The 20,038-nt window shown below is 51.1% G+C and overlaps 1 protein-coding gene across 1 annotated transcript in view; it reads right to left on the bottom strand.

The window, feature by feature from the left end:
* Positions 1-20,038, bottom strand: part of Clcn6 (chloride voltage-gated channel 6) — a 31,335-nt gene that overhangs the window by 7,339 nt on the left and 3,958 nt on the right. The window contains exons 3-19 of the mRNA XM_077803753.1: positions 16,314-16,379; positions 15,892-15,957; positions 13,975-14,041; positions 12,415-12,521; positions 11,338-11,464; positions 10,502-10,569; positions 9,346-9,404; positions 8,096-8,228; positions 7,428-7,541; positions 7,003-7,169; positions 6,301-6,427; positions 3,449-3,575; positions 3,078-3,231; positions 2,799-2,958; positions 2,605-2,711; positions 1,285-1,471; positions 76-233 (exon numbers count right to left, since the gene is read on the bottom strand). Coding sequence (XP_077659879.1) covers positions 76-233; positions 1,285-1,471; positions 2,605-2,711; positions 2,799-2,958; positions 3,078-3,231; positions 3,449-3,575; positions 6,301-6,427; positions 7,003-7,169; positions 7,428-7,541; positions 8,096-8,228; positions 9,346-9,404; positions 10,502-10,569; positions 11,338-11,464; positions 12,415-12,521; positions 13,975-14,041; positions 15,892-15,957; positions 16,314-16,379 — 1,994 coding nt within the window. The remainder of the gene's footprint in view (positions 1-75; positions 234-1,284; positions 1,472-2,604; positions 2,712-2,798; positions 2,959-3,077; positions 3,232-3,448; positions 3,576-6,300; positions 6,428-7,002; positions 7,170-7,427; positions 7,542-8,095; positions 8,229-9,345; positions 9,405-10,501; positions 10,570-11,337; positions 11,465-12,414; positions 12,522-13,974; positions 14,042-15,891; positions 15,958-16,313; positions 16,380-20,038) is intronic.

Here is a 20,038-nt window from a genome sequence, read left to right as displayed (position 1 = left end):
AAACCAGACGCTGCCTAGCACACCCTCAGCAAGGCCGCTCCTCCCGAGCGCTGCGGCGGGCACGGCGGGCCTCACCTCCGCTCCAGCATCTGCTGCAGGAGGTCCTCCTTCTCACTGGGCTCCTCGGAGGCCACGTGCTCGTCACACATGTTGCGCAGCTCACTGGACGGGTAGGACTTCATGGACTGGCTGCGCTTGCGCTGCTCGCCGGCCCGGGTGAGGATGCTGGATTTCTGTGGATGGGGAGCAGGGACAATGACAGGCTCACAGAGGGAGGCCACCACATAGCAGCACTCAGAGGCCAAGCACCTGGGAACGAGGGTCAAGACACATCCTGACGTGGGACCGCAGGGGCCTCGCAGGGGCCTTGCAGGACACAGGGGACTCGCTGACTTGTGGGCCTGATTCTCGGGCCAGAGTCCCAGGACTGGGCAGTGGACCCCGCAGCTGGTTTTTGTTTTCCTTTGTGGTGCTGGGCGCCGCACCTGGGCACTGGGCTAGGCGTGCTGGCGAGTGCTCTACCACTGAGCCACACCCCAGTCCCTGACCCGTGATTTCTGCTGCCCCGACATCCCTCCCCTTCGAGTCAGGAAGAACACCTGAGTTTTCCAGAGGGGACCAACCCCCTCCCACGTCCTGTCTTGGTGGGACTGTTAATATCTGTGCTACCCTCCTGAAACCACCAAAGACCAAGTGAAGCAGTGGGACTTGCCCTCGTCTTGGAGTCTGGGTCGGGAAGAACCCACAGGAAGAGTAGCAGCACCCATTCCTCCTGGGGCTGCGAAGGGCATCGTGAGGCTCAGTGCTTCTGAACCCAGAGCACACGGCTGTTCAGCCCTCCTGTCAGTCCTGATGCTTCCATGAGATTCCCTTCTCTGCTTTAGGCAGGTCAAAGTCCCTTCTGGCTGGGCACGGTGGCACAAGCCTGTAATCTCAGTGATTCAAGAGGCTGAGGCAGGTGGACCACAAGTTCAAGGCTAGTCTCAGCAACCTAGCAAGACCCTAAGTAACTCAGTGAGACCCTGTCTCAATGTAAAAAATAAAAAAGGGCTGGGGATGTGGCTCCGTGGTAAAGTGCCCCTGAGCTTAATCCCCAGCACCAAAAATAAAGAAGGAAGAATGGACACACACCTGTGGTCTGGTGGGTGCACCTGTGCCGCCCAGCCTCCTCTCTGCGGCAGAGTGAAGACCGTCAGGTTGTCCCTCAAGTCCATCCCAGGTGGGAGGTGGCAGCACCCTAGTGTGGACACCAAGGACCCTTCTCCTCTTGGCCCTTTCCCTTACCTTGAACTTGATGTTGTTGCTGATGAGCTGGTTGCCCTTCATGAACTCCTTCTCATTGCCCCTGTTCTCTGTGACCACGGGGAAGGCGTGGTGGACCGTGGTACGCAGGATGCTAACCAGAGACTGGATGCGGGTGTGCGGGTAGACGTAGGTCAGGTTGGGCTCCATGATGTCACTGGCTCGCAACCTGGTGGGGAGGAGCAGTCCAGCCTGATGAGAGCCCATGGTCCCCTGGAGCACACAGTGACGGGCTGCACTGTTCTCCATGGCTGCCTGGGTCACTCGGAGACCCTCTCCTGAGCCATCCCCAGCAGCTTGTTGAACCCAACCCATTCTGCCCGTTACATGTGTCCCCATGCCTGGAATGAACTCTGGCTTTGTCATACGGGTGAGCCTTTGTTCAACCCTTGCTTCAATTTTTAATGTCCCCTTAACACAAACCTGCTAGCTCACCCCGGGACTGGCCATCCCTGCCCGGCACTCCAGGGCATATTCCACATGTTGCCAGTGAGTTGCTAACTGCTAGTACTGGAACTTGAAAAGCCATCTTTGGGCCAGGCACAATGATTCATGCCTATGATCCCAGCTACTCGGGAGGCTCAGTGGTAGAACACCCCTGGTCTCCCTAGATTCAATCCTCAGGGATGGGATGAGGGAGGAGCTACCCTTGATAGCCTTTAGATCAGGGATGGTCTAAAGGTCAGATCAGCCCACAGCTCAAATCCAGTCTTGCTCACTCATTTACATGGTATCTGCAGTGTTTCCTGCTGTAACAGAAGAGCTGGGGGTTGTGACAGAGATGCATAAAGCTGAAAGCATCTACTACATGGCCTGTTACAGAAATGGCCTGCAGACCCCTGCATTAGCTCATCAGGTCTTTGCCTGTTATTCAGACAGGAGGCCCAAAGTATTTGTGGATCATCAGGTGGGCTCTGGGCTGACTATGCCCAAGACAATGTCTGCTGACCATACATTCTGCTGGGTGCACGCGGAGCCCTGCTGAAGCGAGCTCTACCTTAATGTGAACGTTCAACCACACTGCACACTCCATCCAGAGACCCCACTTCAAATGTAACCAGGTGCTGCAGGAGTCAAACGAGCACAACTGCCTCCACAACTTCACTGTTCCTGGCCCCTGCCCTGTCCCCTGGGCTCTGCCGCCCCAAGCTGTTCAACATTCCCAAACATGCTGGGAGAACAAATGTGCTCATTCTTCCAACCCAAGAAACCTGTTACTATTTCCCACCCACAGACCAGCCTTCCCTAGGCCTGGGAGGTGGAAGTTCTGCCGCAAGGCTGGGAGAGGAACCATGGCCTTACTTGTCCATCTCCACCTCTGTCTCCCACTCCAGAAGTGGCACACCTCGCAGGCCCACGTGGATGTCATAAATGCCCTTATTGAAAAAGTCTCCTGTCCATTTAGCCACCTGAAACACAAAGTAGAGACCTGAAAATGGGCCCTTCAGGGTGAACTTGGCCCTGACCTGAAAGGGGCCTGGAAGGGACGTGCTCACCATCAGAGTGATCATAATGGGAAGTCCGTAAGTGATCTCGTTGGTGGACTCTATCAGGATGACCGTGAGACTGATGGTCATCCGGACGACCCCACCCAAGAAAGCCGAGGCACCAATCAGGGCAAAGGTCCCTGAATATATGTGGCCCAATCCGATGTAGCTGGTGAAGAAGGAAACCGAGAACATGGCTTAGAATGCCGCCAGTGTGGGAGGTCGGTGCGGGGCCAGCCTCCACACCCTGCACGAGGACCTCCGTGCACGCGCACACTCACACCGTACCTTTTCAAGACATTGGCGACTAAACGTCCAAAAGCAGCTCCACACAGCAGAGAAGGCACAAACAGGCCACTTGGCACAGAAATGCCGTAAGTCCAACATGCAAGCAGGAAGTAGAGGACGAAGAACAAGCCCAGGGTGATGGGGCTGAAAGTACCTGTGATGCAGGAACCATCTGAGTCCCGCAGCCAGGCGCCTGCTGAGGCCCAGCGACAGTCCCGGCTTCTGCCAACCCCTCAGCCCCCACCCCAAGCACCTGCCAGCGCTGGAGGCAGAACTCTTACCTGGTTGCCATTTTTTACAAAGGAAAAGCCTGTCCTTGTGCCGAATGAAGGGCAAGGCTGCATCGCAGGGAAGGGGCAGCGGACACTCACCGTCCTGGTGGAAGAGCTGGAGGATGGCAGACTCTTGGGGATTGAAGAAGAGGGTAGCCATGTCATTGTAGGTATCATTGGGACAAAAAAATGTCTTGATACTTGAATTCACATCTTCTGATGTGACCTACAAAGAAGGAACCCAAGAGTCACCACCAGGGCACCACAGGGCACCCCTAATAGGTCAGTCTGGGAACAGCTTTGCCTCCAGGTGAAACAGCAGCAAAACCTGACAGACATCCAAAAGCCACTGAATGCCATGTTGAATCCTCTGGGTTCTGCAAGGGTCAGGATGAGGGCCTTCATCCAACCATGCTCCAAACCAGCAACCATGGCTCACCGTGGGCTCAGCCCTGCTTCCTCCCTGGAGCTGATCTCAGCGCTAGAAGCCAGGCTGAGAGCCTCAAGGACTGTGGGAAGATGAGGCTGGTGAGAAGCAAGTGGCTGGGAGCTGACGGGCCAGGGGAGTCACCCGACCCAAAGTCCCAACTTGGGTTCTGAATGAAAAAAGCCTTTGTGCTGGATTTTCTGCAAAAGAAACCCAGCTTGACACCAGGGTGGATAGCAGAAACCGTGCTCCTGGCTGCCTCTCCCCCGACCCCTCCTGGAGAACAGAACCCGATGGGAAAAGGGTTGTTTCTCCGCATTCAAGCCTCTTGTGCTCACCTTCATTCTGTGTGGGAAGATGAAATTCTGGCACCACCTGATTTACTGGGGGGGGATCTGTAGAACAATGTTTTGGTTTTTTAACTGATGACTACAGGGGATGTGCCTCACCCCATCGCTGTCCACCTGACAGGACCCTGTCACAAGGATTGACAAGAATACAGGTTCTTCTGGATTCAGTTCTATCAATGAGGCTACCCAGAGGCCCTTGTGCAGAAGTTAACACAATGCTAGGGACAGTCTGTACCATCCCACCAGGTGCAAGCACCGCTGGAGGCAGGCTGCAGGAGGAAGAGCACAGCGCCTCCTACTGGCAGATCCTGGCATAGGAGAAATGCCTGCAGAGCCCACCATGGCAGCAGAGCACAGCACACAGTGGACAAGCCGACAGCTTACAAGTGACACATGCAGGGCTTCCCAAGTCGTGTCTGGAGGAACATGGGTCCTGAAGGCTTTCCGGAGAAAGTTCTGTGATCAACTGCACTGAGAAGCACCACAGCACTTAGAAACCAGCGCGCCTGCTAAGCAGGGCAGACTCCAAACCAGACGCCTCTAAGTAACTCTGCCACTCCAGTGACCTTAGGAAGGTATTTCATTTTGTGAAACTTCACCTTCCTCATCCATAGCAAGGGAATATTAACTACTCTCATATTACGTGTTACTAGCCAAAGTCAAAACCTCATATGGCCTCAGTTTTCCAGTCTGTGAAATGGGGAGGATATTATCAGCATGGTAGTGGTGAGGGCGTGATCAGGCTTGGAAAATGGTGTAAACATCTGGCACACAGTTACAGTGCTGAGCTTCCACAATACTTGTTAGAATGCCACAGGCCCTTAGAAGTCCTCTATGTCCTATGATGTCCCATCATCTTACACATATGACCTATGAAAACCTGTAGATTTTAATAAGACACCTGTACAATTGCTCAATTTAAGTTTTTATAGGTGCCCTATATATAGGATGATGGCACATAATGGCTTAAAGAAACTTATTTAATTCTGGTTAGCCCATTTGATTACTATGCTCTCTTATTTTTGAGTCATATATCAATGTTACAGAACCACATTCTGGAAACCACTGTGGGGAAATGAGGCAGCCCTGGGGTTAACTAGTGACAGGAGCCAGCCAGTGTCTCCATAAGGTCCAGCGTTTCACACTCTGCAGGTCACATGCAGTCTCTGTGGCACCTTCTTCTTTTCTTACCCTTAACCTGGGGCTGCACAGACAAGCAGTTCTAAGGGTCAGTTGTGGCCCAGGGGCCTTGGTTTGTTGGCCTTCATGGACTGTTCCAGGGGAAACTCCCAGGCACCCCCATCTGAAACCAGGGACCTGAGGGGCTCTGAGAGATCTGAGTGGCTGCTCGGGAGCAACGAGAAGGTGGAGTGAAGAGCAGGCTCACCAGGGTCCAGCACAGAGGCCAGACACGTGGCTGCTCCCAGACCCACTAGACTGGACCAAAAGCAGGGGAAGAGTAAAGTCCCCGCCCAACTCCTCAGGGAAGGGTTCTGGAAAACACCATCCCTCAAGGAGGGAAAAGAGAAATACAGGAAGGGACATGCCAGCGAGTGAACCCAACCCAGCAGGACCCGAGGAGCTAGAAGAGCTGGGATCGCACAAGCCTCCAGAGGCTTGAGAGGCTCCAGAGGCTGAGGCAGGAGGACTGCAAGTTCAAAGCCAGCCTCTGCAAAAGTGAAGTGCTAAGCAACTCAGTGAGACCCTGTCTCTAAATAAAACACAAAATAGAGCTGGGGATGGAGCTCAGTGATTGAGTGCCCCTGAGTTCAATCCCTAGTACCACCCCCTCAAAAAGAGAGTTAGGATCATGGTTCACTCTGACAGACACCCCTCTGTCCCTATGCCAGAAGGACTCATAACCATGAGGGTGAGGCAGTGGGGAGGAGGCCCTGGATGGGGTCCCTGCAGGCATGGAGAGGAGCAGTGTGTGGGGGGCCCCTGCCCTTGTGTCCTAAAGAGCAGCTCCCTCTGTGGCCTCCAGGGTCACTGGCGCAGGTGAGGACAGAGGCGTCTGGCGCACAACCTCTCTCAGGTGAGACGACATTCCCATGTCTCCCAGAGACCTGCCACAGGTGTCGAGCGGCTAGCCTCCACACCGTGAGCTCTGAACAGGCACGTTTCTCGGTTCTCCTCTGTGTACACAGGACCAAGGCAGCAGGAGCACTGGTTACCTGGAGCTGGAATGAGCCGTTACCCACTTGACTCGAAGAGGACATCTGTCGGCATTCTCCTAACACCATCGAGGCCACAAACACCACCACGGTGGTCACCAGGGACACCAAGAGGCTCTCCAAGACCCTAGGAGGCAGAGCACTGCTGTCACAATACAGTAAACAGCCTGGCCTGCAGAGCCCACCCTACGCCCGCCACCCTCCCCGCTGTCTCCAGAGGAAATGCACAGCAGCCCCGGACCATCCACACATGCGTGCGAGCGCACACACACGCGCATGTCAAGTTTATTCCAGACACGCGAGCAAATTGTACATAAAAAGTGGGTGTTCGAGACAGTGGGTTGTCGACCATCCCCTCTCTTTGAAGAACTAAACAGTTTTCCATGCTAAGTCCTGAGGCAAGAGCATCTCGTGACAACCAGCCCCTCAGCAGGGCCACACTGACCCTGCTGACTTGTGTCCTGTGTGCTAGTGATGGGTCAGGAGAGGGTGGGGTCAGTGAGCACCCTGGAAATAACCAAGCCCAGACACAGCCGTCTGGCCTGAGGGGAGGGGAGGTTCACGACCTTGTTCACATTCTCGGTCTTAGATGAGGAACCAAAGCTGCTGCGGGAGCAGGGTGTGGGCATGTGACGCTCCCCTAGGACAGTGCCCGGCCCACAAGAGCTCAGGGAGCCGTGACGGGGAGGCAACTGCAGATACCTGACCAGCTTGGGTTTCGGGTGCACGTTTCGCATGCGGTACTTGGCAAGCCTCTTGTTCAGGCAGTTGAACGTGGCCCCCAGGAGGCCCCCGATGACCCCCATCACGATGAAGAAACCCAGGTCCATAGCTGTCCAGAGATGACATTTTTTATCAGAGTCAGAGCACTGAGAGAAGGGGAGAGGGAGGGAGAGAGAAAGCAGAGCAGCCGTGAGAACAGGAGGGGAGAGGAGGAGACAGAGCAGAGCCAGCCGCCGGCCTCCTGACAGCAGAGCCAGCTGAAGCCTGTGTGCGGCGGGCACAAGTGTGCCCAGAGGCTCAGGGGAGAGGTGGCCCTGCTAAAGCCGTCCTTCTCTCTGGTCCTTTACTTAAGAGCATGTTTCATGGGTCCAGTAAGAAACCCTGGGAGCAAGGACAAGACCTACCTTAAACTCGCCAAAGTTCAGCAATCCAGGGAGCTGGAAGGAACCCCAACTTCCAAACTGAATCCCAGAACGAAAGAAGTTGAGGGTGAAGGTGGCAGACATGGAACAGAAGAGCTAGGGAACAGGGACAAAAACCAGGAACTCAATGGCACCAGGTCCTGCTTTCTCCCCGATGGTTCCTCCTGAAACCCAGGGTGCTAACAGGGACCTCAAAACCTGGGCTGCACCCAGGGAGCTGCAAACCACTGTCCACTTCAAGGCGGAACAATCAAAATTGGGTTCTAAGACCTTGTCACTCTGCCAGCCTATTGTGGGAGACCATGTGTTTAGAGCCTCCTGGGAGCAGGTCCTGGGCCAACAGGGAAGGTAGACGCGGGGGACGAACACTCTACCTGCAGCAGGAGATGGGCTCAAGTGATGCCCGAGACCTCCCGCTTCATGTAACCGCCATGTCCCCTGCAGGGTCAGGGGCTCGTGAGGAGGGTTAGCAGCATCTGACGTGGGCTGTTCAGGGGTGGGAAGTACTGACAAGGGAGGTGCAAGAGCCCAGTTTGGAGGTCATGGCTGCTGCAACAGAGGACGCTCAGCCCATCCAAAGCCGGTACTGAGGCCCAGCGTGATGGGGCGTGCTTGGGCCTGGGTGGGGATTTCAGGGACAGCCTCCTCACCACTTTCCATGTGAGCCCCTGGTTCCAGAAGGACGAGCCCTCCTCCAGGCTGAACAAGGTGCCCCCAATCGGGGCCCCGAAAGCTGCAGCGACCCCAGCAGCAGCCCCTGCTGACACAAAGTCTCGCTTGTCTCTGAGGAGAGAAGAGAGAGAGATGTTTTATTCAAGAAAGAGCCCACAGGCCCATAGCACTCTTCCTGCCCATCTGTGAACGCTTCCTCTCGTTTCCCTCATGTCCACCTTCCTTGGCCACCACCAGCCAGGACTGTGGGAGGGGCAGGTCTCTGGCTGCAGTTCACCTGTGAGACGAGCACTCCCTGCGTCAGACTTCCCTCAGGGCAGCGCCCCTCCACCTGGGAACAGGAGTGTTCCACAAGCTCGAGTCGCAGCCCAGTTCAGGGAGCAAAGGCTGCCAGCGCTGAGCCACCTTCCCCCCAGAGCTTCATTCCAGAAAACCACAGCACCACGGAACAGCCCAGCCTCGAGGGCCACGTGTGCGGAGCAGGTGGACGACGACTGGATGTACCACGAGGAGAAGGTGGTCTGTGTGCGGAGCACGGGCTCTTGATTCCAAGGCCCTCCGAGGTGTGCAGATGGGTGGCACGATCCACAGCAGGACAGTCTCCCCAGAAGGACAGCTTACAACTCAGGAAGGCAGCAGAAGCTTAACTTCACCTCTTCTTTCCTGTGTTGCCTATGCGGGCCTTGAAATCCTGGGCTCAAGCAATCCTCCTGCCTCAGCCCCCTGACAAAATGGGACTACTGGCATGTGCCATCACGCCTGGTCAGTAAGTCACTGGGAATACGTGACATCTTGAATACATGCCCGCCTGTGCCCTTCCTTGGTTGGGTTTTCAATCGTGAACCATCTTCATTGGCTGAGATGCCTCTAGGCCGGGTGGCGTGGCAGACCAAACCCACGATGCTAGTTCAGTTCTTTTGTTTCTTATTTTCAGAAAAAAATGCAAAGCCCCCTGGTCTATTCTGATAGTTGGGTTTCACGTGCAGCCTGCCTGGCACAAGTAACCGAGCCAGGCTACAGCAGGCGTTGGGTCTGACGGGCAGGTCATTAACATGAACTCCCACGTAGGCCTCCACGTGCCAAGCCCAAGTTCCACCCGGCCCCCAACAATTTTGTTTTTTCATAAAAAGGATTCTGGGGCTGGAGCTCCAGCATGCATAGTGCCCTGGCTCAACCACAGGGTGGCGAACAACAAAACAAAACAAATGAATTCCTGCCATCTCCATACCTGTCGCTTCGGAAATAGGGGAAGTTAAACTGGATCTTCCGTAAGGAGATGCTCTGAAACTAAAACAAGAGAAGGCGAGTCAGAGAGGGACCCACGGGCACCGTCGCTGCAGGGATCCAGGAGGCCCTTGGCCTGAGCACACCTGGGCAGGTGTGTTGCAAGAAGCAAGTGTCCAAAGAAGGAAGTTACCTCACTTGGGAGCAGCTTAGTTTTCCTGCCTCAAAGTTTCTAGGCCCTTCAGAAAGCCCCCTGTGCTGAGTCAGAAAGTCAGAAAGCTGAGCTAAAAGACTGGGAGGAACCGGAAGTGCCCTGAGAAGAAGTGAGTCCTGCACAGGACGCCAGCAAGGGAAGGCCGAGGGCCCGTCCCTAGTCGCTCCACAATCCTCACACCAGCGCCCGCGCCCCCTGGCCTCCTCCTCAGCTCATTTCTAGGGACCTGGCTCTCGAGGCAGGAGCGAGAGAGATGAAAAGATGAGCCTGAGAGAGAATCTTCCCTCTTTTGCCTCAAAGATTCACCCACAGGGCCCTGAGCTCTCAGAGCAGGGAGGGCGATGTCCCAGAGGCGCAGCCCCCAGGAATCGAGACTTCTCAGCCGCAGCCCAGGAATGTGGAGCGGCCCTTGAGAATGGCGAGTCTGAGTCCTGAGCTGGCCCGTCGGCCTAAGCCCGGGTTTCCTCTGAGGGCGGGAATAACAAGGAAACACGCAGTGGCTGGAGGCACAGGGGGGCTGGTGCACAGGGGTCCAGCACATGCCACACGTCGCTGGCAGCCACCCCTGTGCTGCACTAGTGGACTCCTCAGAGCTGGGCCCGAGGCCACCACGGCCGACATGCCCAGCCCCTCTTGCGGGGACACAGAGGCAAGCTGCCGGGCTGCCCTCAAGTAGGCGCTTGGCACTGGCCTGGAGGGGCCAGGTGACTTGCAGTTGCCTCTCCTAGTTTCCCTCCAGGTCCCGGCTCTCTCCTAGGAGGCGGCAGGGCATCGTCAAAACTCTGAGGTCTAAGTTACATGCTCTGCTGGGAGACGGGCCACCTCGTTTTTCTTAACCCCAAATGGCACCAGGTTCCAGGTCACATTAGGATGATTCCAATGGCTTTTTCCAAAGCCAACCAGAAGCACGGCGCTGAGCCTATCCAGGAAGCCCACCAACCCTTACCTGAGGGAGGCCAGCTCCCACCACGGCCCCGCTGTGGATCATAGGGCCTTCCTTCCCCACAAAGAGCCCTGGGAACAGTGACAAAGAAGATCATTAGTCAGCACAGAGGAGACCTCTGCTACATAACCCTTTCTCTCTCTTACTAAAAGTGGAAATGAGCATTCCCACGGGGATCACACCCAGGGCCTGGCACATACTAGGCCAGCACCACCAGAGCCACTCCCCGGGCCCAAGCTCCGTTCAAAGTCTTGCTCTTTACATTCTAAATATGGGTTCAGCAAACCGTGGCCTGTGGGCCCAGACCTGCTCTCTGCCTCCCTGCACAATTTGAAAGCTGAGAATGGCTTTTATATTCTTTTTTTAAAAAATATTTGTTTTAGTTGTGGGTGGACACAATAACCTTTATTTTATTTTTCTATGGTGCTGAGGATGGAACCCAGCGTGCCGGCGAGCGCTCTGTCACTGAGCCCCAGCCCCAGCCCCTTTATATTCTTAAATGGAGACATTCTCATCAGTTACACAAGTACTTACACTATATCCTCAATTTTGCCTCACAGCTCACAAAACTTATCTGTACATTTACACAAAAAGCTTGCTGATTTTTATAAAAACAACTCCACATACAACTAGATGGTCATTCTTTTTCAAAACAGAATGGTGCGTCTGTCAGATAAGGCTGAAAGGCGCAGACCTAACAGTGTCCACACTTAACCATCCACAGAAAGTGCAGACATCTTGATTAGGAGCAGGCCCTTCAGTCCAAACCAAATGAATTTACGAGTCTAGTCATCTTTGCCAATTACACTTGAAGAGGAAAGCAGAAATGCCCTCCTCACCTCCAGCCACACTGAACAGCACTCCAAAGACTTTACAGAGCAGGGTTCGGAGCCGGACGATTCCTGGCACCTTCACGCCATTCAAGTAGCATTTGATCTCAGGTATCCCAGAACCCGCTGCCACTGGCTGGTGGGGGACAAGAGGCACACCCATAATTTTTTTTTTTTTTTTAAGAGAGAGAAAGAGTGTGTGTGTGTGTATGTGTGTGTGTGTGTGTGTGTGTGAGAGAGAGAGAGAGAGAGAGAGAGAATTTTTTTAGTATTTATTTTTTTTTAGTTTTCGGCGGACACAACATCTTTGTTGGTATGTGGTGCTGAGGATCGAACCCGGGCCGCACGCATGCCAGGTGAGCGCGCTACCGCTTGAGCCACATCCCCAGCCCACACACCCATAAATTTAAAATCCACTGCTTCTTCAGCTAACCAGTAGCAACAGGCTTCTCAACCATCGGTGCTCACCCCGCCTAGATTCCCAACTCTGTAGGTCTTAAGGAGGACAGGAGCATTTGCTTTTTTTTGTTGTTGTTACTGGGGATTAAACCCAGGGATTCTTAACCACTAAGCCACATCCCCAGCCCTTTTTATTTTTTATTTTGAGACTGGGTCTTGCTATGTTGCTCAGAGCCTTGCTAAGTTGCCGAGGCTGGCTTTGAACTTGAGATCCTCCTGCCTAAGCCTCCCCAGTCACTGGGATCACAGGCACCCAAATGAGCATCTGCATTTCTGACAAGTTCCCTTAAGTCCCGTGAGTCTGCAGCACCTGGGAGTCTTTCAACAACCAAAGCAGAGCCCACTTCCAGAGGTCCTGATCTATTCTGATCTATGCGTTTTTAAAAAGCTCTCCCATTGATGCCAATGTGTCGTCAAGGTTGGAACTGTCATCTTATCTAGATTTTTCCTCTTTTCTCACCAGAGACTTAAGCCCTAACTTCCTGCATAAGTGACCAAGGGGACCCTTGTGCAGGGACCTATCAGCTGTGCTGTGCAGTGTCCCGATGTGCTGGGAACGGAGATGAAGCAAATAGGCTCAGAACCGAAAACCTCGAGGACAAAGGGGCCATTCCCAAAGCAGCTCACCTCGATGAGGACAAGGAGGCTCGCCAAGAAGACGAAGGTCAGGTTAAAGCCCAGGAGCTCCAGGAGGGACAGGGCGAGGTAGCCCTTCTGGCTGTACTCCTCCACCGCTGCAGGGGCCGGTCAAGGAGCACGCGTTCTGACACACACTTTCCTGTCCTCCAGGGGTGACATTTGGGAACACCGCCTGGGTCATTGTGTTAACTTCTGCATGAGGTGACATCCTGTGAACACACTGCTGTCTTCCATGCTCACACCTGGTGACCCCCTTCCTATTGTCGCACAGCAGCAGACCACCCTGGACATGTCCAGGTGCTGGTCTAGGGGAGGAACTTCTGAGGCAGGAGACTGGGCACCTTCCTGTCTATTCCTTGGGCTCACCAGCCATCCAGGTTTCCTCCTCTGACAACGGTCGCTCCTCATTCCCCGCCTAGTTTCTACTGCACCTTGGGGTTTTTCTTAGTAAGCTGCTGGCGGTCTGTCTACTCTAGAGACTATCTGCCCCTTCGATGCCTAGAAAATGTCTTCCAGGCTTGGACTTTCTTACTGTATTTATAGGGTTTCATTGCTGTTTCTGGGTTTTAGGTCTGTCTTTTTATCAAACCCAGGGCCTCACACGTGCTAGGTGAGTGCTCTACCGCTGAGCCACAGCCCCCGCCCAGGAATTTTACTCTGATAGGAAAAGATCAGTAAACTTGACCCTAACAGCCTGTGCCTTCTAGAGTTTTAAGAAATTATTCCCTCTTGACATCATCTTGTCTTTTACACAGTTATGTTTTGCTTATTTATATCTTCAATCCATCTGGAATTGAGCTTTATTTACGGTATGAGGAGGAATCTAATTTTATACTTTTCCATAGGTACAGCTAAAGTCCCAGCATCTTTTATTAAATAATCCCTCACTCTCTCACTGATTGCTAAATTAACCGTCATTCATCAGATTTCTCAATGAATGGGCCAGTTCCCGCTCCTCTATTATTTTCCCCATTGGTCTAACTGGGTATTACTGTGTCAATATGACACTGTTTCAATTACTACATCTTAAATTTTCTAAGTCTTGACATCTAGTAGGGCAAACCCACCAGTCTGTTGTTCAAAACCATCTCAATTACTTTTGGCCCTTTATTCTTCTATACAACTTTAGAAAGAGAGTTTTTGAGTTCCATAATAGATTCTGTTGGAATTTTTTAAAGTATTTTTTTAGTTGTTGGTGAACACAATATTTATTCACTGATTTTTTTATGTGGTGCTGAGGATCAAACCCAGTGCCTCACACATGCTAGGCAAGCACTCTACCACTGGAATTTTGATGGAAACACTGAATTTACAGACTGGGGAGAACAGCCATATTTGTGACACTGGTGTTTAACTAACCACAAATATGTAGTATATCTACTGAAGTCTTTTTCCCCTTTGGTCCCTTGATGACACTTAAAACCTTAGAGCCGAATGGCTGGTAAGGGCCCTTCAAATGTTGTGTTTACTGTCTGGCCCATTTCTAGGTAAGGAGGCAGCTCGGGGACCACTGAAGTCTGGAAGAATTAGGAACCACGTAAAGGATACACGTCTGAACCACTCCAAACTTGAGCTGGGTGAAGAGTCGGACAAAAAAGTCCACAAGGAGACCCACCTGCAGAGAGCAGTGACATGGTCAGACTCTTCCTGGGGTAGCGCCTTCCCTCTCTGCATGGATGTGGCTGATCAAGTCAGCACCAGCAAGGTACAACTGAACTTGGTCAGTCACTCTGGCTCTGAGGACAGCTCTGCCCCAGCCTGGCCCCACTGCCCCAGCAGAGAATAGAGAAGGGGTGCAGCTAAGTGGAGAGAAGCAGAGCAAAACAAAGTGGAGAAAGGACACAGAAAAAGATGGGAGAGCCAGGAAGACACCCCAAGGTTAATGAGTAGTAACACTGAGCTGTGTGGGAACCCCTCAGCTCTTTCCAAAGGCAGTTTCAAAAGAGGAATGGCCAAAATGTCTGGGGCTGCTTGGCTGGGTAGGCAGGCGGCTGAGGATGCTACTTTAAAAGAAAACATTTTCTTGGGCATATAAAGTTTCTGCAAGTTTGTTATCAGCATTTTCTCTTTCGTTGGCCATTCTTTTGACTGAGAACTATCCTACAGCCCCTGGTTACCTGAGTAGAGGAAACAACCTCGGCTCCATTATTCTACTCGCATTGCTTAAAGGAGACTCAGAAAGCCTGATGGTGTGGAGACATGATCAAAGGCTCTGTGCCTGCAACTCTGGCCTTCCCTAAGTCAATGCCTGGAAGCTTATGAATACTGGAGTAGGAAGCGGTGACAGATCAAAGGAGAAGAGCCAAAGCCACAACTGCTGGGTGCTACTTTATAAGGTCTGCCTTCCTAGCATCTAAGAGTGTGAGGAAAAGCTGCCAGTAGTGACAACTGAAAGTTCAAAGGAGTTTGTATTAAAGGAGCAGAAAGAAGAGTAACTCTATGGCTAATGACTGAGCTTATTACTGGGAGATCTAGACCCAGAAATGCATACAGCAAAACAGACACTTGGACCTCAATAAGACCAATCAACCCACGTTTCCCCCATGATGGTGTCCAGCAGAATGTTAGCAAAGAGGGTTCTGAATACCATTAGTCTTACCTAGATGTTCCCTGCGAATTTACTACAGTAAAAATCTGATGAGTGTCATGAAAATAGAAACTGTGGTAGTCCTTGGAGCTGTATTCTATTCAATACAGGTTTACGCTTCACAGGTCTATCATGGAGAGTTAGGCACGAGACTTGTGGCCAATTCTAGAGAAAGGAGATAAACAGGCTGCTGCTCAGGCCCAGGCACACCCCTGCTCACACTGCACTCATGAAAAACCAAGATCTGACGTGTGTCTTTTTGGCTGGCTGCTGACATTTCCGACTTCTCTTTTCCAGATTTGCCAACGTTAAGTCAGCAGTTCCGGTCCCAGACCTTTGGCAGGTCTGCAGTCTTTGGCAAGGCTTCCCACTGTCCTTGTCTGGTCTGCCTGTGAACATGCGGAGCCCAGGAACCAAGTTCACTGAGGCGTACCTCCACCCACAACTGCCAGCTCTACCCTCCGGACCAGATCATCCATGTGCGGGGAGAAGCGCAGGGCAGCATGACCTCAGCACCCACAGCGTGGTGCTGGCTCCACCTGCTAGGTCACCTACTACCCACCACAGGTATGCCGTCCAGCTTATCAAGTAGACTAGGGGCTAGGCCCTGTAATCATATCATAAAAGGGATGTTTTGGCCAAACCTTTGAGTGCTTAAAGAGCCCTGAGTTGTGTAAGTTTCACTTTCATTTCACAATGCAATAGCAAGCGAAGCAGGAAAACCTGGGCAACATTATTATTAAAAAAAAAAAAAAAGCAGGCTTTGTTATCACGACAACCGCTACAGTAACAAATGAAAGAAGTCCGCAGCCAGGCCAGGCCTTTCCTGTGACCCGCCCACCCCTCTGCCCATCACCTGCCCCCGGCCTGCTGCTTACCAGCCCAGTGCAGACTCCAATGGCGAACACCATCATCCACTTCACCGCTTCGTACCTTCGGCCTTTCTGTTTACGTGGAAAAAGAATGATTCCCTGTTACAGGCTCACGCTGCCAGCGGGAAAGGAACACACCTTGACCAAGCAGTTCCAGACTCAACTCCAGGGGTACAGCGAGCATGTGAGGGGAGGCCTGGTGTCTCAGATGCTTCATGATGCAAGAATGACGGCCCCTAGGGGCTGGGCCAGGTGCCTTGGCTGTGAGTGCGCTAGCTGGCACCAGGAAGGTTAGAGAATCAAATGCCAATATCTCATGAAAAAGTCAAAAGACTAGGGGTAAAGACGTTTCCTGGAGCATTTGGAAGAAAAGGCAAATTGTCCAAAGACCCACTTGGTCCCAAGAGACCAAGAACCGTGGGACTCACCTTATTATCCATCGTCTCCAAAACTTCCAAGTAAGGGTCATTGATGCAACGGTCATAGTCCAAACTCTGGAAGAAGGACATGCGAACAAGAAAGTCACGTCCAAGTAGGAAGAATTACCAAGACCTAAACAGGGATAAAACTTCAGGTTCCCACTATGTGACCCAAGGGTGGGCAAGAGGGCTGTCCTGTGGCAACACAGGACCTCAGACCCCAGACTTGTGCTCAACCTGTGCTTTCAGGAGCTCTGCAGGCGCAGGAGGATTGGGCAGCGCTGCTCCAGGTTAACGCTTCATGCTCTAGAGGAATCCGGAGGCACGTTCTTCTTCTTTTTTTTTTAACATTTTTTTTTTAGTTTTGGTGAACACTTACTTATTTTTATGTGGTGCTGAGGATCGAACCCAGTGCCTCACACATGTGAGGCAAGCGCTCTGCCACTGAGCCACAATCCCAGCCCTGGAGTCACGTACTTCTAATCTTTCAGTTTCTATGAAATAAGGACCTCAGCACTCACCAGCCTTGCCCCATTGTCTCCATGTGATGTGAACAAAAGCTTCAATTAACCAGAATTAAGTTACTCCAAAAAGTCAATCCATTTTAATCATATTTTACAAGTAGTTTCTATGAAAATGAGGTTGGTCATAAGACAAATTGACAGGGAGACTATTTTTAGAAGGAAATTCCAGTTCATGTTCAGAAGAGGCACAGATTCAGGCCAGCTACAGCTTCTACATCCAAGGCAGTGTTCCTGAAGCCACGCTCTACAGACACGATCTGCAGGTGAGCCTCGGACATTCCAAGAAACAATTCAGAAGAAATTATTTTGTTTTTATGTCTTATAAAAGTGGCAGCAGTTTGTCAACAAAGAAAAACAGTCTGCCATGTGCTCTCTCCTGCCATCACCTGTTCCTGCAGCCACATCAGCAAATGAACAAGCTGGATACTGGCCTAGTGGCCACAGTACCAGGCAATACTCTTTTTTTTTTTTTTTTAGACGGCTGCAATATCTTTGTTATTCATTTTTATGTGGTGCTGATGATCAAACCCAGTGCCTCACATGTGCAAGGCAAGCGCTCTGCCACTGAGCCACAACCCCAGCCCTTAATTCTTTATTTTTATTTTTTTAGTTGCTGATAGACTTTTATTTTATTTATTTATATGTGATGCTGAGAATCAGTGCCACACACGTTCTAGGCAAGGGCACTACTACTGAGCCCCAGCCACAGCCCCCAAGCAATACTCTTGAGTTAGCCAAATGCAGGTATGATGTGTGATGATTTATTCCATGTATATGACTATCTGGAGTAAGTCCAAATTCCTTTTTTATAAGAGCTCTGGAGTAGCAACAGGTGATTGGTTAATTAATTATCATACATCTAAAGGTAGAAAACTATATAGCAATTAAATACTTATAGTAACTCCATAAGACAGATATGGGAAATATCCAAAACTTATTAAGCAAATAAAGCAAGCAGCAATAAAAAATAAAAATAAAGCAAGAGGTAGAAGAAAATGTATAATATAATCCCATTTTGATAGACAAAATTAGGATTTATATGTCAGCATAAATAATGCAAAACATCTTGGAAAACATCTGTAAGATGACATTTTAAATATTCACATTTCGGTATCATTTGGAATTCTCACATCTCATATGGTGTGCTTTTATATTTTAAAAAAACACAACTTTTTCTTCTTCTTTCTACAAATCAACCATGTGACATCGCATTTTAGGAACAAACAGAAAACTTATAATGGGAACATCCTTCCGTGACACTGTCAAGTAAATATGTGGTCTTCGTCCTGTTACTAGCATCCAGGACCTAAAACCCCTGGCATCTCCGAGTGCAAGGTGTCTTTTGCATGTTGATGAAAGGGTGGCTGCAGCCCTAGGTGGCTTTAGGATGAGGCTGAGCACTGGAAAGGGTGAGCTGTGATTAAAAGGTTGGAACTGCGACCCCCCCCCCCTCCAGTCTCCAAGGAGCTGAGGGACTGGAGGTTATGCTGGTCACCAGCGGCCACTGATGTGGTCAGTCTGCCTGCATGATGCAGCCTCCACTGGGCCCCGGGAGCTTCCTGACTGCTGCGGCTCACCCAGAGCAGAGGAGCCCCACTGCCCTTTCCCCCGGTCTTACGCTGCACATCTTCTCCATCTGCTGTTCATCTGGACCCTTTGTTATATCCTTTATTAATAAGCTGGTGAGCAGCAAATAAACAGTGTTTCCCTGACTTTTGTGAGCAGTTCTGGCAAATTAATCAAACTCAAGGAAAGAGTGGCGAGACTTACTACTTAACACCAGCATCTGGAGGAGGTAGTCTTTGGGCGCCTCCAGCCTGTGTCTGGTGCCATCTCTATCCAGGGAGACAGCGCCAGAACAGAATTAGAGGACACCCGGGAGCAGGTGTCTGCTGGACAATTTTTACTCGCTTGGTGTGTGGGGAAACAACCCACACGCATATGGTGTCAGAAATGTGTGCTGAAGTCTGGTACTTACATCCCAGCCAGGCAGGAGTCTGAGACACGACAATCACAAATTCAAGGCCAGCCTGGGCAACTTAGCAAGGCCCTGTCTCAAATAAAATGAAAAGCGCTGGGGTGATGCCCAGTGATGGAGCACTTGCCTAGCATGCCTCAACAGCTGGCTTCAATCCCCAGCACAATAAACAAACAAACAAATGTATGTGTTGAGTTGCGTCTGAGTAAAAGGAAGAGCGCTATTTTTTTTAAATCTCATCTTTATACCCAAATTTAGAATTTATTGGTCAATTAATTATTTGCTTAATAGGTTTATCTAAGAATGTGTTGGGGCCACTTTGGACTTTGACCGACCGGAGAGCATTTGTGGAGTGGAATGAGCAGCAGTGCTGAAAAGCACCTCCTCTGAACTCTCCCTTAGCTACCTAAAGGCTAGATTCTCTGGGTCAAACGCTGTCAATTCCTTCCGGATATCTCACCAGTGGGGGAGACTGCTGAAGTCTCACTCACACGACAGGAAGAAGACCAGAGTGGACACCACACAGAGCCCATACAAACTCTGTCCCAGGCTACTGCCTCATCTTTGGGCTCATACACCTCCCCTAAAAACCACTGGCTTTTTCTCTGAAACATCTACACCCCCTCTCCTCTCCCGGTCTCACAGGGTAACTGACACTCACTCTCCTGCGATGCCCGGACACTTAATAAATCTGTACACCTGGTCTCCCACTCATTGTCTACCACCAGTATATTTCTCAGACTCGGGATATCAAACCTCCAGCAGGAAAAGAGCAGGGTCTTCCGCTCCTACACTAAGACTCCATGAGCATTTACAAGGGCTTTCTTTGTCCAGAACAGGCCACTCTTTTACCACAGAAAGTGGATTAGTGATTGGAGAGTTGGAAGCAAGGAGAATGGGCCCCAACCAATAAATGGATACAGGGTTTCTTTCTGGAGTGATGAAAACACTCTAAAATAGACTGTGGGGATAGCTGCCCAACTCCGAAAATACTGAGAAAAACCAATTGAATTACACATTTTAAATGGATGTATTGTACATAGTGCATTATAGCCCAATGCCGAAAAGAGCATTTAGAAGCAACTGCAGCCCAGAACACCAGTATCTTTTCTCTTTTAAAAATAAATTAGTTGCGTGTGACACTATAAATATGTATCAGTGGAATATATGATCTAGTAAAACCAGATCTTCCTTCTCCTTTGCTACAAGTAACATCCTTTTATTTCTGCTAT

This window comes from Urocitellus parryii, chromosome 11 (assembly GCF_045843805.1).
Source record: "Urocitellus parryii isolate mUroPar1 chromosome 11, mUroPar1.hap1, whole genome shotgun sequence".
Classification (NCBI taxonomy): Eukaryota; Metazoa; Chordata; class Mammalia; order Rodentia; family Sciuridae; genus Urocitellus; species Urocitellus parryii.
Note: the sequence above shows the minus strand (reverse complement) of the source record. Positions and strands in the feature narration are given on the sequence as shown.